The sequence below is a fragment of the Pleurodeles waltl genome, chromosome 5, assembly GCF_031143425.1.
Source record: "Pleurodeles waltl isolate 20211129_DDA chromosome 5, aPleWal1.hap1.20221129, whole genome shotgun sequence".
In the NCBI taxonomy this organism is placed as follows: Eukaryota; Metazoa; Chordata; class Amphibia; order Caudata; family Salamandridae; genus Pleurodeles; species Pleurodeles waltl.
The window spans coordinates 839,389,429-839,414,641 of NC_090444.1; the positions used below are offsets into that span (position 1 = coordinate 839,389,429).

Consider the following 25,213-nt stretch of genomic DNA (forward strand, 5'->3'; position numbering starts at 1 on the left):
CCACTACAAGCCAGGCCAGCCTCCTACAGTACCTCAAGGAACAGTGAGGGAAATTAGCATACTGTGTAATCCACCATGGTACCATGATGTCACTCATAATCTAGTGATGTCACTTCGAATACAAGTAGATCATTCAAAACAGTGGGGTAAATTAGCATCCAATGCAATCACCTACTGATGCCATCACGGACAGCCTATGCTGGCTATGTTTGCTAGAGGAAGAAAGCATTTTTCATCATTCTGCCTTCTGCACCCATTAGAGGTACATAAAAATAAGCATCTTATGCTCGTGTTGAATCGGGTAATTAATATACTCTAATTTTCTGAAAATGCTAAACATTATGTTCAAATAAAAGCAATTCATAGATTTCTTTTTATTACGATTTTTTATGTTTGGTATACCTTGTCTTAAATATTAATATTTCCTTTGTGTTTGAATTAATTCTTGGTGGTTTCTATGAAACTAAAAAAATATGAAAAATTGAAAAAATCGTTATGATTCTATCACACCACACAGAGATGATCCATCAACGGAATTTGGGCTGAAAACCTATTCTAAGTCCAAAGATGTGCAAGCTGCCATAGAAAGGATCCAGCAGAAGGGAGGACTTTCCAATGTGGGTAGGTCATGATAGAGTTTAATGTCTACAATACATGAGCATGTTGGCAGCCAGTTAAGGTCAAATGCAGAAATGGGTGCTTTGAGTCAGCCGATCTAAAACCTACCTCTCCTTCTCCCCTAGTTCCCACTAATTCTTCCACACTTGTGCCTACTTGTATTCCTACAAATACACTATTTACCATGCTCCTACCCCTATCATATTTACATTAGTTTTACCTTATCCAGAGTCTTACTTTACCTACTGTTACCCCTATGTGTACTCCTTTTCCCCTACCATTTGCCATACTCCTTTCTCTTGTCCTCTCTGACCCTCGTACTTTGCTCCTCATCACAGTCAGTAGACTTGTGCTTAGACAGCAGTTTCGTAGAATGTTGATGTTTAACCTACGGAAGCAGAAGTATATCTAATGTCCCGTTCTTATGACTTGCCATCCTCTTTGAGACAGGCTTACTTAAATCTCACCACTTTGTATGGAAATTAGTCAACACTCTGCAACTCGCAACATATCTGCAAAACTCTCAAGTGAAATCACCATTGTTTGACTCAACCAATGAACTCAATAATGTGCCTACATCCATTCCTTACCTCTGTCACGCCTACTTGTGCCCCAAAAGCTTTCACTCCAAACTCGCAAACAAAAACAGCCTTATCCATATCAAATACCTAATAATAGTAATAATAATGCTAAAAGGATTAATAATAATATATTTATGCTGCTCTTCGTACAGCACGTGTGCTGCTTCCAACCACCAGCACTGTAAATAACAAATGTTACTATTACCTAATTTTATGATATTCACTTAAACAACCTTCGAAGTGTACAAGGCTGTAGCTGCCTTAGCAGAAGTTAACGTGTGACTTTCACAGAAATGCATATGTCAGCAGTAAGAATGAAAATCGCTAAGCCTCCCTCCCCGTTATATGTACTTAGGCCCGTATTTATACTTTTTGACGCTAAACTGCGCTAACGCAGTTTAGCGCCAAAAAATGTTGCGCCAGCTAACGCCATTCTGAAGCGCCATGCGGGCGCCGTATTTATTGAATGGCGTTAGCCGGCGCAAGCAGACCGGCGCTGCCTGGTGTGCGTGGAAAAAAACCACGTACACCAGGCAGCGCCGGCGTTGGGAAAAATGGCGTTAGGGCGTCTTAAAATGGCGCAAGTCAGGTTGACGCTAAAAAATCGTCTTAACCCGATTTGCGCCATTTTAAACGACGCCCAGACGCCATTTACATGACTCCTGTCTTAGTAAAGACAGGAGTCATGCCCCCTTGCCCAATGGCCATGCCCAGGGGACTTATGTCCCCTGGGCATGGTCATTGGGCATTGTGGCATGTAGGGGGGCACAAATCAGGCCCCCCTATGCCAAAAAAAAATATAGTTTTTTTTTTTTTTATACTTACCTGAACTTACCTGAATGTCCCTGGGATGGGTCCCTCCATCCTTGGGTGTCCTCCTGGGGTGGGCAAGGGTGGCAGGGGGGGTCCCTGGGGGCAGGGGAGGGCACCTGTGGGCTCATTTTGAGCCCACAGGCCCCTTAACGCCTAACCTGACCCAGGCGTTAAAAAGTGGCGCAAATGCGGGGTTTTTTGACCCGACCACTCCCGGGCTTGATTTTTGCCCGGGAGTATAAATACGACGCATTTGCGTCGCCGTCATTTTTTTACACGGGAACGCCTTCCTTGCATCTCATTAACGCAAGGAAGGCGTTCACGCAAAAAAATTACGCTATTTGCCCATACTTTGGCGCTAGACGCGTCTAACGCCAAAGTATAAATATGGCGTTAGTTTTGCGCCGAATTTGCGTCGAAAAAAACGACGCTAATTCGGCGCAAACGGAGTATAAATATGCCCCTTACAATCATACATTTCCAGTCAAAGCACTAAATGGAATCCGATATGCATGATTCTTAATACCATTTTTGCCAACATTGATCATCATAAAATCTTCAATCTCATTTTGAACACAGAATTTCCATTTATGAAAAACTTGATAGTACTTGATAGTACTTCGTGGAAACAATACGTTTTTTGTTGACAGGCCATGTAAAAGTAGGGTTGCATTGCAGTTTTTTTTTCTCAATGGCATTCTCAAATACAGATCTATTTCCACACACACTTAGGGGCATATTTATAATCCCCTAGCACCACCTTGTGCCACATTTCGGTCATTTATTTTAACGCTAATGTGGCCCAACAAGGCAATACATGCATTGTGCCAATTTGTAATCCTTTGCGCTACATTATGCATGCGCCAGGCATTCTGGATGCAAAGGGGGCATTCCCCCGTTAGGGAGGGCCAAAAAATGGCACAAGGAAATCTAAGAGATTTCCTTGCGTCATATTTTGTGGCACTTTTAATGCCTGCTCAGAGCAGGTGTTAAAAGGGAGCATGCCATTGAATACAATGGCCCCTATGTACTCTGCAGGAGTAAAGCCAATATTTTGGCACTACTCCTGCAGAGTACATCACTACCATCATAAAAAAATGATGTTATTGCCCACTACTCTGCACCATGGTGCACCGTATTTTAAATATGGCACACACATGATGGTGGTAGGGCAGACGGTAAAGGGTGCCAGAAAAGTGGCACTGCACATAGCGCAGCACCACTTGTCCTAAATGTGTCCCTTAATGACAAGCTTGAAAGGTTTAAATTTGTGGTGGTATTATCCCCCTCCAGAACCTATCTATCTGCACACAAATTTGAAAGTCTACGAATTCCAACATAATGATGTGTTCTTTTACAACTGGTTCTAGCATTCCTCCCAGCCAACGCACTAGTCAAGCACAATTCTCAATATCTTCTTCACCATTCCAGACAATATCAAATGCTTCTCGTCTTTCCTATTTGACTTTTCTGAGTACTTTCACATTCCCTTCCACATTCCTGCCTCCACTTCAACCATGACCTGTTCTCACGAAAAGCTGGATTTGCACTGTAAGATTATGATAAATTACCATACACCTAGTTCTCATCGCAACTAAGATAAAGCAACTGGGCCTATTGGCTGACATTAATGATACTGTCAAGAATTATAATAATAACTAACATTCAGTAGTGAACTCAGCGGCCCATCTCCAATGAAAGGAATCTGTCCGACCACCTCTTGACAAGATAGAAGAATTGCATTATGGGCACAGCCATGATGACTGAGACCAAAGGCAAGATTGAAAGGGATCCCCTTTGCTGAAATTTTCGAACGCATCAGGCAGGCGATGGTCTCTGGAGCAAGAAGAAGTGAGGTAACAAAGTACCAGCCCTTCAAGAGTGGATGACAAAAATGGAGACTGATGCAGTAAGTGCCGAGGACAGCGCAGCCACCCTTGTCGATAAACAGTGTGCCCAAGGCGTGCCGACTACTGCTCTTTGGGGGAGAGATAGGGTGGGGCAGCTGAAGGCCAGAGGTGCAGGACTGTGCCTTAACTGGGGAATGAAAGGTGCTGCGAACTCAGGCGGAGAACCTGGCGGCAAAACAGGACACGCTGGTAGACTGCAAATGAGTCAGAGTGAACATAAACTGCTCATATGACGGTAAAATATTCGGTTAGTATCTGGAGTCAGGGTTCAGGGGAACGGCTGTGGCGCTTAACCCAGAGCTAAATGTAAAAGTTTCTAGGTCTTCCCTGGACATGAAGTCTGATGTTGACATCTCACCACAACTGTATTCTGATAGGCCCCACCCATGAAAAATGATTGCTAAAGAACCACATTGTCAGCATAAACCACTGAACAGACTAGTGCTGAAGGTGGGAAATCTTCCCTCGACCTACATGTCAAGAGATTTTTTTTTTGACACGTTCATTATAAAAGAACTCTCCTGAAGGATACAGGCGAGATCTTCTACTAATGGTACTTGTTAGAAATGGGGTCTCTAGGAAGCAGAGGTATACACCCTTGTCTAAGTAGGTGTAGCAGGGTGGCCTGGTTTGTAGTGGGTACCTAAGGTAAAACTGTAAATGTAGGCAGTGTCTAGCAGCTTAGGCTGTCTAGAGGTAGCTGTAGCAGAGCAGCCAAGGCTGAACTAGGAGACATGGAAAGCTCTTGCAATACCACTATAATCATACAGTACTTATACACAACAAAAGACAATACTCAGTGTTACCAAATATAAAGGTACTTAATTTTAGTGACTCAAGGCCAAAAATATCTTAGAGGCAATACTCCTTCTGGAGGTAAATATTATTCACAATATATACACTAGTAACCAAAATCAGGTAAGTACACAGTAAGTAAATAGTGCAAACAGTGAAAAACAGGTTACAATAGGCCTAGAGGTAACACAAACCATATACTAAAATAGTGGAATGTGAATGACGAATTCCCCCCTAGGCAAGTGTAGAGGGGCACTGGGAGTGTAATAAAACACGAAAGGTAAGTAGAATACCCCACCCCAGAGCCCAGGAAAACAGGAGTAAAGTACAGCAAGTTTCCTCAGGACACACTTGAAGTCGTGATGAAGAATTATGCAAGATCCAAGCAAGACTGCAAGCAACCAATGATGGATTCCTTAAGAGTCCAGGAAGAATAGGAGCCCCTGTCAACCAGGAAGAAGGTGCAAAAGTGGATTCTCCGGTTGGAAGAAAAGTACAGAAATGCACCAAAGAAGATAGCTGCGGGTTCCTGCTTGGTGCAGATGTCCCACGTCGAGTTGTTGGGTGCAGGCTGTTTGCATGGCTGGATTCTGCCAACAAGCCTTGGTTCACGCAAGAACGCGTTTTGCGTCAAAGAGGAGCTGCCTGAACCCAGGAGGGACCTGGGGGTCCCAACTCGGACTGAGGAGACAGAGTGGGCTCTGAACACTTCAGAGATCTCTCAGAAGACAAGGCAGCACCCACAGGAGTCCCAGGACACGGGGATAAAGGAGTTGCAAAGTGCTGTCATCACAGCAATACACAAAAGGATCCCACGCCGCTGGAGAACAACTCAGGGAGCTGAGCGTCGCAGGATAGAGTGCTGGGGACCTGGGCTACTCTGTGCATGAAGGACTTTTGGAAGAAGTGCACAGAAGCCCAAGGAGCTGCAGAGGATGCGATGCACAGCGGTACTGTTGGGCACGGGGAGGCAAGCCCTTAACGCCACCAAATTTGGACAGCTGGACCTTTGGAGAGACAGGATCACTTCGGTCCATAACCTGTGTTCCAGGAGTCATGCTCGTTGACAGGAGAGGAGTCCCAGCATACAGGTCGTGGTTGCAGAGAGGTGCCTGCTGAAGCAGGGAAGTGACTCTGTCACTCCAGAGGAAATTCCTTCAGTTCTTCTGATGGAGGGTGAAGACCGGCAGTTCTCAGAGCGTGCACAACCTGGAAACTGTTGCAGTTGCTGGCTGGAGCTGAAGTTGCAGGTCACAGTAGCCTTCCTGGATACTTTGTTGCAGTTCCAGCGGTTCCTGGAGCAGTCTGCGGTTGATCTGAAGGTCAGAATCTGAAGCGGAGGATGCAGAGGAGCCCTGGTGGAGTCTTGCAAACCCAATTTGAGAAAACACAGAGAGGAGAGACCATAACTAGCCCTGAGAGTGGGATTGGCTACCTACCCAGGTATGCACCTATCAGGAGGGGTCTCTGATGTCACCTGCTGGCACTGGCCACTCAGATGCTCCCAGGGGGTCCCCACACCTTGGATTCCAAGATGGCTAACACCAGGGACACTCTGGAAGAGCTCTGGGCACCACCCCAGGGGTGGTGATGGACACCGGAATGGTCACTCCCCTTTCTTTTGTCCAGTTTCGCCCCAGAGCAGGGACTGGGTGTCCCTGAACTGGTGTAGACTGGATTATGCATGGAGGGCACCGTTTCTGCCCTTCAAATAAATTCCAGACTCTCTGGCAGGCTACCTATTTCCAAAGAGAGAGGGTGTAACACCCCTCTCCTGAAGGAAATGCATTGTTCTGCCTTCCTGGGATTGAGCTGCTCAATCCCCAGGAGGGCAGAAACCTGTCTGTGAGGTGGCAGCAGCTAGAGCTGCTGTGGAAACCTCAGAGAGCTGGTTTGGCGGGACTGGGGGTCCACAGTGGAGCCCCCAAGGTGCATGGAATTGGCCCCTCAATACCAGATTTGGATTGGGGGTTCAATTTCACAATCTTAGACACCTCACATGGCCATATTCGGAGTTACCATTGTGAAGCTACATATATGTTTTGACATATATGTAGTGCAAGCTTATAATGGTTTCCCCGCACTCACGATGTCCGGAAAATTGGTCCTGTACAATGTGGGGGCACCTCTGCTAGTGCAAGGGTGCCCTCGCAATTAGTAACTTTGGAAGCGGGCGTTGTTGCTGCTGTGAGGAGGAGAGCAGGAGCCCTTTAAATTGGAGGATGCGCTCCCACCTCGCGGAAAGCGTGCGTTGTTGCTGCTGTGAGGAGGAGGGCAGGAGCCCTTTAAATTGGAGGACGCGCTCCCGCCTCGTGGGACGCACGCGGGCGGCGCCCGGGCAAAGCCTGGGCCAAGGGCGGGCCCGTCCTTCGCCCGTCAACGCCAGGAAGAGACTGGGCTGGGCCCCCTCCCTTTAATTTTTTCTTTATCTACTGGAGGCCCTGGTTTTATGGAGAGCTGCTGACTTAAGGAAGGCAGAGAGGAGTCTTCGCCATCTGTGACTTGGGTATTTAAAATTTACTTTTAATTTAGTTCGTCCTTTGTACCCTGCTGATTTATATACGCGCAATACGCGCTCGGCGACAGCAAGGCCTACAGTGCTACAACTTGAGGGGGTTTGGTGTGGCAGGAAGTTGTGGCTGGACAATTTCCCCCAAGACAGAGGATAGGTCCTGAGTATAACTCGGCTTTACTTCTTCCTAGCCTGGGGCACTGAGACCAATACACCTATTAAAGAAATATACGGCGCCTCTTTCTTGGATAAAGGATTAGCATGCCTTAATGGGAAAACGTAAAGGAGACAATGGGGGAAGGGATACCATTCAGGAGGCCCCCCACCTAGTTTGATAACAAGCTACCTAACTTCAGTAATGGGCGCCATTGAGACGGAGATAGGGAGAGTAGAAGCCACTCTAGAGTCGTCTCTTGAGTAAGCAGGAAAGGGTGGGGGGGAGGGAAGGATTTTGCCTGTAATATCTTCATTAAGCAAGACTAAGACAGGAAACTCTTGTGTAACAACAGAAATTGATTTAATTACTCCCACAACTCCAGAGAGTCCAACCCAAAAAAAAGCAGGCAAGTAATTCCCCCCCATACTGCAGTAACACCCATAGATCAAGTTGGATCTCCTGCAGACAGGTATGCCTTTGGAAAGCCCCTATCAGGAACTAAGAAGAACAAGAGGAAATGTCTATCTAACCCTCTAAAAAAACAAATTATAGGGAAACAGCCAAAAGATTGTAAAAATCCGGATCCAATTATAACTTGTTTCTCTCAGATTGAAGATCAACTTAGAGATATAAAAAAGCTGTGTTCATCAGTTCTGGAGAGATTGGCTATCCTCGAGCAGAAGGTTGAGCTTATAATAAACATAAACCCTATACCATTGAGGGCAGAACCTCAGAATAATCATTCCGTCCCTGAATGCTTACCAGCTCCGCCCATTTACCAGCACCAAAACTATAGATTGACTCCTGCCCAGAACCCAACCCAAAAACCTCTGAATTCAGAGGTAGTCCAGGATTCTATAAAAGTACAGTCTCAGTGGGGTACAACCAAACGGGAAGGCTTAGTGGGTCATGAGATTACAAGAACTCAAATAGCCTGCCCGAGGATTCCGCTGGCATGTGCCCCCTATATTTTAATCCTGGAAAATTTCCCTATACTAGAAAATACTCACCACGAGTCCCATGTGTCACTGTTAAACAAAGTGACTCATTGGGTAGGAAAGCATTCGGGAGGGTGGGTAGATTTCCATAGGGACATTTTAACTGCAAGAAGGGTCCCTTGGGTTGGCTCATCCCCTAAAGCATCATCTAGGGACTGTATTATAATAAACTTTAGGAGTCCCTGGACTGTCAATGCTTTGTATCCCCATCTTTCGACTATGAGACCATCTGTAGGGCCTATAAGAGTACAACGTTTGACTAAGTTTATTGTTCCGACATTAAATCCATGCTATCCTGATCCAACTCATCCTGGGAATCAGAATTTTAGCAACCCTGGTCCCTCTAACTCCCCTTATACTGTCTTGACACTGTCTAACAGGTATGAGCCTCTGACCTCACTAGAGCAGTTAGATTGACCATCAGTAATTGAGCCTTTATTTCAAGGCCCTTTGGAGACAAAATACTGCCACAGTCCTTCACGCAATCCAAGGGAGCCCCCGATATATATGACACACAGGGTATGACAGCCCTAGGGATTATTTCCTGGAACGTTGCAGGTTTAAAATAAAAAATTGGAAACCCTGACTGGATAAAATTAGTGACGGAAAATCTTTTTATCTGCTGCCAGGAGACCTGGCTCACAGAATCCCCGCATAGTAATGGTTATACCACATATAGGGGGTTATTCTAACTTTGGAGGAGGTGTTAATCCGTCCCAAAAGTGACGGAAAAGTGACGGATTTACCACCAGCTGTATTACGAGTCCATTATATCCTATGGAACTCGTAATACGGCTGGTGGTATATCCGTCACTTTACCGTCACTTTTGGGACGGATTAACACTCCTCCAAAGTTAGAATAACCCCCATAGTGTTCCTGCAACTAAGGCCTCCGCAGGTAGAGCTAAGGGCGGCCTGGTTACTTTTCTATCTGTAGAGGCCAGAGGGATGGAAGCACGTGTTATGGGCACATCTCCTTTTTTTCTGGCTTTATCTTTTAAATTAGTAGAGCCATTTTATATACTACTGATAAACTATTATAATAATACCTTTGACAGTTCTGATATAAGTGTGGTTAGTAGTTTGGAGACGTTAAAACATAAGGTAACAACTATTAGCAAAAAGGACCTAAGAATAGTCTGGGCTGGTGATTTTAATGCCCACCTGTGTGAGCCAGAGCTCTTGGATTGCTGTGGACTTTTGGACGAAAATGATAATCCCATTCAACATTTTAAACACTCCACATATGGGAATGCTCTTAACTCTCTGATAACAGCAAATTATCTTTTTTTCCCCATAATAGTTATTAGAGGGATACCAACATTTGTAAGGGGGGATACTCATACTACTATTGATTATATTATTTATTCTAGAGAATTATCCTCTATTGCAGGACAATTCAGGGTGACCCCGACCTGTATTAGTGACCATAACCCCTTATCTATTGTGATTAACTTGGACCTGACGAGCGATTCAAGAAGAGGGAAGCGACACCCCGCTATGAAGCTCTCATCCCAAAAAGGACTCACAATCAAATGGGGAAAGATAAATAGTAACACCTTCTTTAAGGATTTATTCCTGAATAAATGGTCAGATGTTATGACATCCCTGGATGAAGATAGGGCCCCCCATGAAATTGTCCGTGCATTTTCCTCTTTGACAAAGTATATGGCGGAGAAATTACAGCCCTCTCGCACTAACAAAGTCAATGGCTCAAGATGGTTTAATCATGCATGTACCACATACTTAAGCAAGTTAAAGAAAACAATCAATGCTTCTCCCGAAGATCGAAAATCAATTAAAATTGCTAGGAAAAATTATAAAGAAGCACTTGCCAAAAGGAAAGTCGAACTAAGGGAATCTGCGTGGGAGGAATTGATGGATGCAAGTAAAATTAAAGACACAACTGCATTTTGGCGTGTGGTTAACTCATCATTGTTGAATGATAAACGTGAGACATCTATGGATACTGTCATTCCAGCCAAGACTTGGGTGGATGTAGGAGGCTGGACTGGCTTGTAGTGAGTACCAAGGGGTACTAGCACCTTGCACCAGGCCCAGTTATCCCTTATTAGTGTATAGGGTGTCTAGCAGCTTAGGCTGATAGATAATGGTAGCTTAGCAGAGCAGCTTAGGCTGAACTAGGAGACGTGTGAAGCTACTACAGTACCACCTAGTGTCATGTGCACAATATCATAAGAAAACACAATACACAGTTATACTAAAAATAAAGGTACTTTATTTTTATGACAATATGCCAAAGTATCTTAGAGTGTACCCTCAGTGAGAGGATAGGAAATATACACAAGATATATATACACAATAGCAAAAATATGCAGTATAGTCTTAGAAAACAGTGCAAACAATGTATAGTTACAATAGGATGCAATGGGGAAACATAGGGATAGGGGCAACACAAACCATATACTCCAAAAGTGGAATGCGAACCACGAATGGACCCCAAACCTATGTGACCTTGTAGAGGGTCGCTGGGACTATTAGAAAATAGTGAGAGTTAGAAAAATAACCCTCCCCAAGACCCTGAAAAGTGAGTGCAAAGTGCACTAAAGTTCCCCTAAGGACAAAGAAGTCGTGTTAGAGGAATAATGCAGGAAAGACACAAACCAACAATGCAACAACACTGGATTTCCAATCTGGGGTACCTGTGGAACAAGGGGACCAAGTCCAAAAGTCACAAGCAAGTCGGAGAGGGGCAGATGCCCAGGAAATGCCAGCTGCGGGTGCAAAGAAGCTTCTATTGCACAGAAGAAGCTGCGGTTTCTGCAAGAACGCAAAGGGCTAGAGACTTCCCCTTTGGAGGACGGATCCCACTCGCCTTGTAGAGTTGTGCAGAAGTGTTTTCCCGCCGAAAGAATGCCAACAAGCCTTGCTAGCTGCAAATAGTGCGGTTAGCGTTTTTGGATGCTGCTGTGGCCCAGGAGGGACCAGGAGGTCGCAGATTGGACCAGGAGGGAGAGGGGACGTCGAGCAAGACAAGGAGCCCACTTAGCAGCAGGTAGCACCCGGAGAAGTGCCAGAAACAGACACTACGAGGATGCATGAAATGGTGCTCACCCGAAGTCGCACAAAGAAGTCCCACGTCACCGGAGAACAACTTAGGAGGTCGTGCAATGCAGGTTAGAGTGCCGTGGACTCAGGCTGGACTGTGCACAAAGGATTTCCGCCGGAAGTGCACGGAGGCCGGAGTAGCTGCAAAAGTCGCGGTTCCCAGCAATGCAGTCTAGCGAGGTGAGGCAAGGACTTACCTCCACCAAACTTGGACTGAAGAGTCACTGGACTGTGGGGGTCACTTGGACAGAGTTGCTGGATTCGAGGGACCTCGCTCGTCGTGCTGAGAGGAGACCCAAGGGACCGGTAATGCAGCTTTTTGGTGCCTGCAGTTGCAGGGGGAAGATTCCGTCGACCCACGGGAGATTTCTTCGGAGCTTCTAGTGCAGAGAGGAGGCAGACTACCCCCACAGCATGCACCACCAGGAAAACAGTTGAGAAGGCGGCAGGATCAGCGTTACAGAGTTCCAGTAGTCGTCTTTGCTACTTTGTTGCAGTGTTGCAGGCTTCCAGCGCGGTCAGCAGTCGATTCCTTGGCAGAAGGTGAAGAGAGAGATGCAGAGGAACTCGGATGAGCTCTTGCATTCGTTATCTAAAGTTTCCCCAGAGACAGAGACCCTAAATAGCCAGAAAAGAGGGTTTGGCTACCTAGGAGAGAGGATAGGCTAGCAACACCTGAAGGAGCCTATCACAAGGAGTCTCTGACGTCACCTGGTGGCACTGGCCACTCAGAGCAGTCCAGTGTGCCAGCAGCACCTCTGTTTCCAAGATGGCAGAGGTCTGGAGCACACTGGAGGAGCTCTGGACACCTCCCAGGGGAGGTGCAGGTCAGGGGAGTGGTCACTCCCCTTTCCTTTGTCCAGTTGCGCGCCAGAGCAGGGCTAAGGGGTCCCCTGAACCGGTGTAGACTGGCTTATGCAGAATTGGGCACATCTGTGCCCAAGAAAGCATTTCCAGAGGCTGGGGGAGGCTACTCCTCCCCTGCCTTCACACCATTTTCCAAAGGGAGAGGGTGTAACACCCTCTCTCAGAGGAAGTCCTTTGTTCTGCCATCCTGGGCCAGGCCTGGCTGGACCCCAGGAGGGCAGCTGCCTGTCTGAGGGGTTGACAGCAGCAGCAGCTGCAGTGAAACCCCAGGAAGGGCAGTTTGGCAGTACCAGGGTCTGTGCTACAGACCACTGGGATCATGGGATTGTGCCAACTATGCCAGGATGGCATAGAGTGGGCAATTCCATGATCATAGACATGTTACATGGCCATATTCGGAGTTACCATTGTGAAGCTACATATAGGTAGTGACCTATATGTAGTGCACGTGTGTAATGGTGTCCCCGCACTCACAAAGTCCGGGGAATTGGCCCTGAACAATGTGGGGGCACCTTGGCTAGTGCCAGGGTGCCCTCACACTAAGTAACTTTGCACCTAACCTTTACCAGGTAAAGGTTAGACATATAGGTGACTTATAAGTTACTTAAGTGCAGTGTAAAATGGCTGTGAAATAACGTGGACGTTATTTCACTCAGGCTGCAGTGGCAGGCCTGTGTAAGAATTGTCAGAGCTCCCTATGGGTGGCAAAAGAAATGCTGCAGCCCATAGGGATCTCCTGGAACCCCAATACCCTGGGTACCTCAGTACCATATACTAGGGAATTATAAGGGTGTTCCAGTAAGCCAATGTAAATTGGTAAAATTGGTCACTAGCCTGTTAGTGACAATTTGGAAAGAAATGAGAGAGCATAACCACTGAGGTTCTGATTAGCAGAGCCTCAGTGAGACAGTTAGTCACTACACAGGTAACACATTCAGGCACACTTATGAGCACTGGGGCCCTGGGTTACCAGGGTCCCAGTGACACATACAACTAAAACAACATATATACAGTGAAAAATGGGGGTAACATGCCAGGCAAGATGGTACTTTCCTACAGAGACAAATGTTCAATCAGAAATGTTAAACTGTCTGAAGCTTGCTGGAAATGATCAGCTAAGTCTGGCATTCAGCAAAATTATAAGTGTGGACGATGTTAAACAAGCCATTCAAGACTGCCCCTCTGAGAAAGCCCCTGGCCCAGACAGAATTCCTGCCGATTTATATTAAGCACTTCCAGATTTCTGGGGACCATTGTGAGAAGGTAGCCTCTTTCTAGCCTTGTTACCCCCACTTTTGGCCTGTTTGTGAGTGTATGTCAGGGTTTTGTCACTGTTTTCACTGTCTCACTGGGATCCTGATAGCCAGGCCTCAGTGCTCATAGTGAAAACACTATGTTTTCAGTATGTTTGTTATGTGTCACTGGGATCCTGCTGGTCAGGACCCCAGTGCTCATAAGTTTGTGGCCTATATGTATGTGTCACTGGGACCCTGTCACACAGGGCCCCAGTGCTCATAGGTGTGCATGTATATGTTCCCTGTGTGGTGCCTAACTGTCTCACTGAGGCTCTGCTAACCAGAACCTCAGTGGTTATGCTCTCTCATTACTTCCAAATTGTCACTGACAGGCTAGTGACCATTTTTACCAATTTACATTGGCTTACTGGAACACCCTTATAATTCCCTAGTATATGGTACTGAGGTACCCAGGGTATTGGGGTTCCAGGAGATCCCTGTGGGCTGCAGCATTTCTTTTGCCACCCATAGGGAGCTCTGACAATTCTTACACAGGCCTGCCACTGCAGCCTGAGTGAAATAACGTCCACGTTATTTCACAGCCATTTTACACTGCACTTAAGTAACTTATAAGTCACCTATATGTCTAACCTTTACCTGGTAAAGGTTAGGTGCAAAGTTACTTAGTGTGAGGGCACCCTGGCACTAGCCAAGGTGCCCCCACATTGTTCAGAGCCAATTCCCTGAACTTTGTGAGTGTGGGGACACCATTACACGCGTGCACTACATATAGGTCACTACCTATATGTAGCTTCACCATGGTAACTCCGAATATGGCCATGTAACATGTCTATGATCATGGAATTGCCCCCTCTATGCCATCCTGGCATTGTTGGTACAATTCCATGATCCCAGTGGTCTGTAGCACAGACCCTGGTACTGCCAGACTGCCCTTCCTGGGGTTTCTCTGCAGCTGCTGCTGCTGCCAACCCCTCAGACAGGCATCTGCCCTCCTGGGGTCCAGCCAGGCCTGGCCCAGGATGGCAGAACAAAGAACTTCCTCTGAGAGAGGGTGTGACACCCTCTCCCTTTGGAAAATGGTGTGAAGGCAGGGGAGGAGTAGCCTCCCCCAGCCTCTGGAAATGCTTTGTTGGGCACAGAGGTGCCCAATTCTGCATAAGCCAGTCTACACCGGTTCAGGGACCCCTTAGCCCCTGCTCTGGCGCGAAACTGGACAAAGGAAAGGGGAGTGACCACTCCCCTGACCTGCACCTCCCCTGGGAGGTGTCCAGAGCTCCTCCAGTGTGCTCCAGACCTCTGCCATCTTGGAAACAGAGGTGCTGCTGGCACACTGGACTGCTCTGAGTGGCCAGTGCCACCAGGTGACGTCAGAGACTCCTTGTGATAGGCTCCTTCAAGTGTTAGTAGCCTTTCCTCTCTCCTAGGTAGCCAAACCCTCTTTTCTGGCTATTTAGGGTCTCTGTCTCTGGGGAAACTTTAGATAACGAATGCATGAGCTCAGCCGAGTTCCTCTGCATCTCCCTCTTCACCTTCTGATAAGGAATCGACCGCTGACCGCGCTGGAAGCCTGCAAACCTGCAACATAGTAGCAAAGACGACTACTGCAACTCTGTAACGCTGATCCTGCCGCCTTCTCGACTGTTTTCCTGCTTGTGCATGCTGTGGGGGTAGCCTGCCTCCTCTCTGCACCAGAAGCTCCGAAGAAATCTCCCGTGGGTCGACGGAATCTTCCCCCTGCAACCGCAGGCACCAAAAAGCTGCATCTCCGGTCCCTTGGGTCTCCTCTCAGCACGACGAGCGAGGTCCCTCGAATCCAGCGACACCGTCCAAGTGACCCCCACAGTCCAGTGACTCTTCAGCCCAAGTTTGGTGGAAGTAAGTCCTTGCCTCACCTCGCTGGGCTGCATTGCTGGGAACCGCGACTTTGCAAGCTTCTCCGGCCCCTGTGCACTTCCGGCGGAAATCCTGTGTGCACAGCCAAGCCTGGGTCCACGGCACTCTAACCTGCATTGCATGACTTTCTAAGTTGGTCTCCGGCGACGTGGGACTCCTTTGTGCAACTTCGGCGAGCACCGTTTCACGCATCCTCGTAGTGCCTGTTTCTGGCACTTCTCCGGGTGCTACCTGCTTCAGCGAGGGCTCTTTGTCTTGCTCGACGTCCCCTCTCTCTGCAGGTCCAATTTGCGACCTCCTGGTCCCTCCTGGGCCCCAGCAGCGTCCAAAAACGCCAAACGCACGATTTGCATGTAGCAAGGCTTGTTGGCGTCCATCCGGCGGGAAAACACTTCTGCACGACTCTCCAAGGCGTGGGGGATCCATCCTCCAAAGGGGAAGTCTCTAGCCCTTGTCGTTCCTGCAGTATTCACAGTTCTTCAGCCTAGTAAGAGCTTCTTTGCACCAACCGCTGGCATTTCTTGGGCATCTGCCCATCTCCGAGCTGCTTGTGACTTTTGGACTTGGTCCCCTTGTTCCACAGGTACCTTCAGACAGGAATCCATCGTTGTTGCATTACTGATTTGTGTTTTCCTTGCATTCTCCCTCTAACACGACTATTTTGTCCTTAGGGGAACTTTGGTGCACTTTGCACTCACTTTTCAGGGTCTTGGGGTGGGTTATTTTGCTAACTCTCACTATTTTCTAATAGTCCCAGCGACCCTCTACAAGGTCACATAGGTTTGGGGTCCATTCGTGGTTCGCATTCCACTTCTGGAGTATATGGTTTGTGTTGCCCCTATCCCTATGTTTCCCCATTGCATCCTATTGTAACTATACATTGTTTGCACTGTTTTCTAAGACTATACTGCATATTTTTGCTATTGTGTATATATATCTTGTGTATATTTCCTATCCTCTCACTGAGGGTACACTCTAAGATACTTTGGCATATTGTCATAAAAATAAAGTACCTTTATTTTTAGTATAACTGTGTATTGTGTTTTCTTATGATATTGTGCATATGACACTAAGTGGTACTGTAGTAGCTTCACACGTCTCCTAGTTCAGCCTAAGCTGCTCTGCTAAGCTACCATTATCTATCAGCCTAAGCTGCTAGACACCCTATACACTAATAAGGGATAACTGTGCCTGGTGCAAGGTGCAAGTACCCCTTGGTACTCACTACAAGCCAGTCCAGCCTCCTACATTGGTTGTGCAGTGGTGGGATAAGTGCTTTGAGACTACTTACCACTCTTGTCATTGTACTTTTCATAAGAGAAAAATATACAAAACAAGGTCAGTGTATATACACATAGCCAAAAAGTTTTGCATTTCCTCTTTTCACTCTTTTCTAAGTGCTGAAAAGTACTTCTAAACTTTCAAAAAGTTCTTAAAAGTTTAAAAAGTTTTTTTCTGTCTTTCCAAAAAGTTCTGAAAACTTTTTTCTCTTGGTCTATCACTTTAACTCTCTCTAAAAAATGTCTGGCACAGGCCAAAAAGTTGAACTGTCCAAACTTGCATATGATCACCTTAGCTGGAAAGGAGCAAGGAGTCTCTGCATAGAGAGAGGTTTGAGTGTGGGGAAGAATCCTTCTTTAGAACTGTTAATTAATATGCTTAGAGTACAGGATAAGGCCATAAGTGCCCAATCTGTAGAAAAAGTAGCTAATGGTTCTCAATCTGATCCAGGGACTCCCCCAGGAAAAGGTTCAGGAAAGAAACTTCTCAGCCTGCCCATTACTAGACAGTCTAGCATAGTTGGTACAGAGGTTGAATCACATCATACTGATGATGTGCTCTCACATTATACTGGTAGCCAAGCTGTTAGGGTGCCCTCTGTAAGGGACAGGTCTCCTTCTGTTCATTCCCATCATACCTCTGTATCTAGAAATGTCCCTCCCACCCACCCTGATGACAGATTGTTGGAAAGGGAGCTCAATAGATTGAGAGTGGAGCAAACCAGACTGAAGCTCAAGAAGCAACAGCTGGATTTGGATAGACAGTCTTTAGAAATAGAGAGGGAAAGACAGAAAATGGGTTTAGATACCCATGGTGGCAGCAGCAGTATTCCCCATAGTCATCCTGCAAAAGAGCATGATTCCAGGAATCTGCACAAGATAGTTCCCCCTTATAAGGAGGGGGATGACATTAACAAGTGGTTTGCTGCACTTGAGAGGGCCTGTGCTGTACAGGATGTCCCTCAAAGGCAGTGGGCTGCTATCCTATGGCTATCATTTAGTGGAAAAGGTAGGGATAGGCTCCTTACAGTGAAAGAAAATGATGCCAATAATTTTACAGTTCTTAAGAATGCACTCCTGGATGGTTATGGCTTAACCACTGAACAATACAGGATAAAGTTCAGAGAGACCAAAAAGGAGTCTTCACAAGACTGGGTTGATTTCATTGACCATTCAGTGAAGGCCTTGGAGGGGTGGTTACATGGCAGTAAAGTTACTGATTATGAAAGCCTGTATAACACAATCCTGAGAGAGCATATACTTAATAATTGTGTGTCTGATTTGTTGCACCAGTACCTGGTAGACTCTGATCTGACCTCTCCCCAAGAATTGGGAAAGAAGGCAGACAAATGGGTCAGAACAAGGGTGAACAGAAAAGTTCATACAGGGGGTGACAAAGATGGCAATAAGAAGAAAGATGGTGAAAAATCTCAAGATAAGCATGGGGATAAGGGTAAAACCAAACATCCCACTTCAAATCTTAAACACTCTTCAGAGGGTGGGGATAAAACAAATTCTTCCTCTTCTTCCCAACCTGCACACATTAAAAAGCCTTGGTGCTTTGTGTGTAAAAATAGAGGCCATAGGCCAGGGGATAAGTCCTGTCCAGGTAAACCCCCTGAGCCTACCACCACTAATACATCAAGCTCTAGTGCCCCTAGCAGTAGTGGTACTAGTGGTGGGACTGCTGGCAACAGTCAAGCAAAGGGTGTAGTTGGGTTCACTTATGGGTCCATAGTGGAAACTGATGTCATCAGTCCCAAGACAGTTTCTGTCACACCTAGTGGCATTGGCCTTGCCACACTGGCTGCTTGTCCCCTTACAATGGATAAGTACAGGCAGACAGTTTCAATAAATGGTGTTGAGGCCTTGGCCTACAGGGACACAGGTGCCAGTTTCACTTTGGTGACTGAAAACCTAGTGCCTCCTGAACAACACATCATTGGACAACAGTATACAATTATTGATGTCCATAACTCCACTAAGTTTCTTCCCTTAGCTATAATTCAGTTTAGTTGGGGTGGAGTTACTGGCCCTAAGCAGGTGGTGGTATCACCTAGCTTACCTGTAGACTGTCTCTTAGGTAATGACCTAGAGGCCTCAGGTTGGGCTGATGTAGAGTTTTATGCCCATGCAGCCATGCTGGGCATCCCTGAGGAATTGTTCCCTCTCATTTCAAGTGAAATGAAAAAGCAAAGGAGAGAAGGCCTGAAAACTCAGGATCCCTCTCCATCAACAGGTAAAAAGGGTATCACAGTATCCCCTAACCACCCTACCATTCAGGATACCATTCCTGTGGTGGGAGAAACCTCTCCTGGGGTGGCACCTGTTCCAAGGGAATCATCAGTTGGCAAAACTGTACTCCCTGAGGTGGAAGTACCTCTCTGTGGGATAACTAACATTGGTGAGAAAAAGAGCACCATTTTAGTTAACATGGAGCATCCCTCCAACCCTCCCAGAGAAACTTTAGTGCAGAAACCCTGTACTGCCTCACAACACTTAGGACAGCATCCCTGCCCTAGTGTGGAGCTCATAGGACAGCATCCCTGCCCTGCTCCAACTCAAGAGAAACAGCATCCCTGTTCTCTCTTCCAGCCAAATGGACAACGTTTTTGCCCAGCTATGGCTTTACTGAGACAGCATCCCTGTCTGGCATTTCCATCATTACAAATAGGTTCAGTGGATAATTCCCACTGCTCTCAACTAAAACTTACTGATAGAAACTCTGAAAATACATCTTCACATTGTTGGTTAGCTAAAAAACTTCAAACAGGGTGGTTTACATCCCCACAGGGAAGTAACCATATAGTGGATGATAAAGGGAGTAACCAGTCTATTGCAGAGCTACTCTCTACTTATCACCACTTAGACAATAAAGTCTCAACTGGCCAAGGTTAGCCTTATTGTCCTTCGTTTGGGGGGGGGTTGTGTGAGAAGGTAGCCTCTTTCTAGCCTTGTTACCCCCACTTTTGGCCTGTTTGTGAGTGTATGTCAGGGTTTTGTCACTGTTTTCACTGTCTCACTGGGATCCTGATAGCCAGGCCTCAGTGCTCATAGTGAAAACACTATGTTTTCAGTATGTTTGTTATGTGTCACTGGGATCCTGCTGGTCAGGACCCCAGTGCTCATAAGTTTGTGGCCTATATGTATGTGTCACTGGGACCCTGTCACACAGGGCCCCAGTGCTCATAGGTGTGCATGTATATGTTCCCTGTGTGGTGCCTAACTGTCTCACTGAGGCTCTGCTAACCAGAACCTCAGTGGTTATGCTCTCTCATTACTTCCAAATTGTCACTGACAGGCTAGTGACCATTTTTACCAATTTACATTGGCTTACTGGAACACCCTTATAATTCCCTAGTATATGGTACTGAGGTACCCAGGGTATTGGGGTTCCAGGAGATCCCTGTGGGCTGCAGCATTTCTTTTGCCACCCATAGGGAGCTCTGACAATTCTTACACAGGCCTGCCACTGCAGCCTGAGTGAAATAACGTCCACGTTATTTCACAGCCATTTTACACTGCACTTAAGTAACTTATAAGTCACCTATATGTCTAACCTTTACCTGGTAAAGGTTAGGTGCAAAGTTACTTAGTGTGAGGGCACCCTGGCACTAGCCAAGGTGCCCCCACATTGTTCAGAGCCAATTCCCTGAACTTTGTGAGTGTGGGGACACCATTACACGCGTGCACTACATATAGGTCACTACCTATATGTAGCTTCACCATGGTAACTCCGAATATGGCCATGTAACATGTCTATGATCATGGAATTGCCCCCTCTATGCCATCCTGGCATTGTTGGTACAATTCCATGATCCCAGTGGTCTGTAGCACAGACCCTGGTACTGCCAGACTGCCCTTCCTGGGGTTTCTCTGCAGCTGCTGCTGCTGCCAACCCCTCAGACAGGCATCTGCCCTCCTGGGGTCCAGCCAGGCCTGGCCCAGGATGGCAGAACAAAGAACTTCCTCTGAGAGAGGGTGTGACACCCTCTCCCTTTGGAAAATGGTGTGAAGGCAGGGGAGGAGTAGCCTCCCCCAGCCTCTGGAAATGCTTTGTTGGGCACAGAGGTGCCCAATTCTGCATAAGCCAGTCTACACCGGTTCAGGGACCCCTTAGCCCCTGCTCTGGCGCGAAACTGGACAAAGGAAAGGGGAGTGACCACTCCCCTGACCTGCACCTCCCCTGGGAGGTGTCCAGAGCTCCTCCAGTGTGCTCCAGACCTCTGCCATCTTGGAAACAGAGGTGCTGCTGGCACACTGGACTGCTCTGAGTGGCCAGTGCCACCAGGTGACGTCAGAGACTCCTTGTGATAGGCTCATTCAGGTGTTAGTAGCCTTTCCTCTCTCCTAGGTAGCCAAACCCTCTTTTCTGGCTATTTAGGGTCTCTGTCTCTGGGGAAACTTTAGATAACGAATGCATGAGCTCAGCCGAGTTCCTCTGCATCTCCCTCTTCACCTTCTGATAAGGAATCGACCGCTGACCGCGCTGGAAGCCTGCAAACCTGCAACATAGTAGCAAAGACGACTACTGCAACTCTGTAACGCTGATCCTGCCGCCTTCTCGACTGTTTTCCTGCTTGTGCATGCTGTGGGGGTAGCCTGCCTCCTCTCTGCACCAGAAGCTCCGAAGAAATCTCCCGTGGGTCGACGGAATCTTCCCCCTGCAACCGCAGGCACCAAAAAGCTGCATCTCCGGTCCCTTGGGTCTCCTCTCAGCACGACGAGCGAGGTCCCTCGAATCCAGCGACACCGTCCAAGTGACCCCCACAGTCCAGTGACTCTTCAGCCCAAGTTTGGTGGAGGTAAGTCCTTGCCTCACCTCGCTGGGCTGCATTGCTGGGAACCGCGACTTTGCAAGCTTCTCCGGCCCCTGTGCACTTCCGGCGGAAATCCTGTGTGCACAGCCAAGCCTGGGTCCACGGCACTCTAACCTGCATTGCATGACTTTCTAAGTTGGTCTCCGGCGACGTGGGACTCCTTTGTGCAACTTCGGCGAGCACCGTTTCACGCATCCTCGTAGTGCCTGTTTCTGGCACTTCTCCGGGTGCTACCTGCTTCAGCGAGGGCTCTTTGTCTTGCTCGACGTCCCCTCTCTCTGCAGGTCCAATTTGCGACCTCCTGGTCCCTCCTGGGCCCCAGCAGCGTCCAAAAACGCCAAACGCACGATTTGCGTGTAGCAAGGCTTGTTGGCGTCCATCCGGCGGGAAAACACTTCTGCACGACTCTCCAAGGCGTGGGGGATCCATCCTCCAAAGGGGAAGTCTCTAGCCCTTGTCGTTCCTGCAGTATTCACAGTTCTTCAGCCTAGTAAGAGCTTCTTTGCACCAACCGCTGGCATTTCTTGGGCATCTGCCCATCTCCGAGCTGCTTGTGACTTTTGGACTTGGTCCCCTTGTTCCACAGGTACCTTCAGACAGGAATCCATCGTTGTTGCATTACTGATTTGTGTTTTCCTTGCATTCTCCCTCTAACACGACTATTTTGTCCTTAGGGGAACTTTGGTGCACTTTGCACTCACTTTTCAGGGTCTTGGGTTGGGTTATTTTGCTAACTCTCACTATTTTCTAATAGTCCCAGCGACCCTCTACAAGGTCACATAGGTTTGGGGTCCATTCGTGGTTCGCATTCCACTTCTGGAGTATATGGTTTGTGTTGCCCCTATCCCTATGTTTCCCCATTGCATCCTATTGTAACTATACATTGTTTGCACTGTTTTCTAAGACTATACTGCATATTTTTGCTATTGTGTATATATATCTTGTGTATATTTCCTATCCTCTCACTGAGGGTACACTCTAAGATACTTTGGCATATTGTCATAAAAATAAAGTACCTTTATTTTTAGTATAACTGTGTATTGTGTTTTCTTATGATATTGTGCATATGACACTAAGTGGTACTGTAGTAGCTTCACACGTCTCCTAGTTCAGCCTAAGCTGCTCTGCTAAGCTACCATTATCTATCAGCCTAAGCTGCTAGACACCCTATACACTAATAAGGGATAACTGTGCCTGGTGCAAGGTGCAAGTACCCCTTGGTACTCACTACAAGCCAGTCCAGCCTCCTACAACCATTGCTTACCAATGTCCTGAGATCGGCTGTGGCAGGCCCTTTAGTATATTCTTGGAAAGAGGCGATCATCGTCCCGATTTTTAAGATCGGCAGATCCCTTGTGCTATCGCCCAATTTCTTTATTGGATAGTTAAGTCCAAATTTTAGGTCGAGTGATCCTAAACAAGCTAGAAGAATGGGCGACCGAATCTCACTCCCTCCTAGAAATACAATTTGGCTTTCGGCCAGGTGTGGGCACACTAGAACAAACTCTTAACTTGACCCTCATAGTCCAGAAATATACCAAAGTCAAAAGGTGCTGTATACATCTAGCATTCATGGATCTGTCCTGTGCCTTTGAAACAGTTAACAGGGAGAAATTGTGGATGGTAATGCTGGATATGGGCGTGGATAAAGATTTAGTCATCTTACTTAGCAAACTTCCTGCCTGTACAGAGGCTCGGGTCCATTATTCCCGGGAGGGATGTATGACAGAGAAATTTCCCTCACTAAAGGTGGTTAGACAGGGTTGTGTCCTTGCCCCTTTCCTTTTTCTCTTGTATATAAACGGGTTAGAGAAATTTCTCTGTGAATCAGGGAAGGATTCCCCAGTCATCAATAATTCTCCAATCTCTGTACTCTTGTATGCGGACGATGCTGTACTCATTTCAAGGACAGCAAATGGCCTCCAGATTTTATTAAACGCTTTTAATACTTTTATGGGGAACCTCGGTCTTAAAATTAACAGAACTAAGTAATTTGTGATGAAGACCGGACCCAAATTAGCAAAAACAAAAAAATGTGTTTTAGATGGGCATGAGATACTCAAGGTCCCACATTTTACGTATCTGGGGGTTCCCATTGATGTAGATTTTAATTGGAAATTTTTAGTTAATATACGTTCAATACAATTCCAAAAAGCCATTGAAGCAATTTTTAGGTTCGCGAAAAGACTCCGACATAAACCTGTTAAGGAAATGATGACTGTCGTCTCCTCTAAGTGTCTTTCTATTGCGACATTTGGAGCCGGGGTTTGGGGGCATGCAGAATGTACAGGACTTCAGACTATAGAAAATAAATTTTTAAGAAGGTTATTAGCAATCCCCCAATCTACACCAGTAATGTTCTGTCCTAAAGAAGTAGGTTTGAGATACATATCTAGCTATATAAAACTTCAACCTGTAATATTGTGGGTAAAAATTTGGACTAAGCCAGAAGCGTTTTTATGTAGAAAGGTGATACAGGACTGTCTCCTCTTGTCACGATTTCTGGATATACCCTGGCTTAGATATGTTTATCTCTCTCTCCTATCATTAGGATTAGGAGAATTTTTTCTTAAACCAGATACTCTAACAAGACAGGACATTAAGAAGGTTAAAGACACATTCTGGCAGAAAAATCAGGCCATGGAGCCAGCCTCTGGTGTAATGAGATTATGGATGAGGCATGAGACACAACAACTTCAACCAAAGCTGTATCTGACCATTATCAATCACGAGCGACAAAGGTTTTTACTCACGAGGCTGCGTTTAAATATCTTACACTACCTGGTAGCATTTCCAGTATGTGGAACCTGGTTCAAGAACCTTCCTCCTTGTCGCTGTGATGGAAAGACACCTCAGAGTACATCAAATTTTATGCTTTTTTGCACTTTATATGCTGTTCCAAGAAAAAGTTTTTTACGTCCGTTATTTCTGTCTAACAGTATTAGAACTAGCCAGCTTGCTTATTCCCACTTACATAATCTGGGAAATATGGACCTAATTCAGGCTGTGTTAAATTTCATATATGCTGCTCATGGTATTCGGAAAATGTATTAATAAAGTTTTTTAGAAAATTTTATGATTGAGAAATTTGTATGTTTTATTTATTTGATGTCTTTTATGGTCTTTTTGTACCGAATAAAGTAATGAATGATGAATGATAGTAACTATGCACCTAGCCTTCAGTAAATGAAGGTTAGACATATTAGTGACTTATAAGTTACCTAGTGCATTGAAAATGGCTGTGAAATAGTGTGTGCACTATTTTACTCAGACTGCAGTGGCAGGCCCGAAGAAAGGTTTGTATGAGCTCCTTATGGGTGGCAAGAGAAATGCTGCAGCCCATAAGGATCTCCTGGGACGACAATGCCCTGGGTACCTAGGTACCATATACTAGGGACTTATAAGGGGGGCCCAGTGTGCCAATCAGAATTGGAATATGGACTCACTAAACCAGTGGTTCCCAACCTTTTGACTTCTGTGGACCCCCATTTTATCAATACTGGAGCCCGGGCACCCCCACTGAATCATTATTGGAACCTGGGGCCCCCCACTGATTCATTACTGATAGCTGGAACCTAATATTATTAAATTTTCTAAGGAGGCGCGGACCCCCTAAGGAGACTTCGCAGACCCCCAGGGGTCCC

At 46.5% G+C, this 25,213-nt stretch overlaps 1 protein-coding gene across 7 annotated transcripts in view; it reads left to right on the forward strand.

Moving 5' to 3' along the window:
* The window catches only part of VIT (vitrin), a 1,755,407-nt gene that overhangs the window by 1,359,339 nt on the left and 370,855 nt on the right, over nucleotides 1-25,213 (forward strand). For all 7 annotated transcript variants that reach the window (XM_069234891.1, XM_069234890.1, XM_069234889.1 and 4 more), the window contains one exon: nucleotides 518-621. In XM_069234891.1, coding sequence (XP_069090992.1) covers nucleotides 518-621 — 104 coding nt within the window. The remainder of the gene's footprint in view (nucleotides 1-517; nucleotides 622-25,213) is intronic.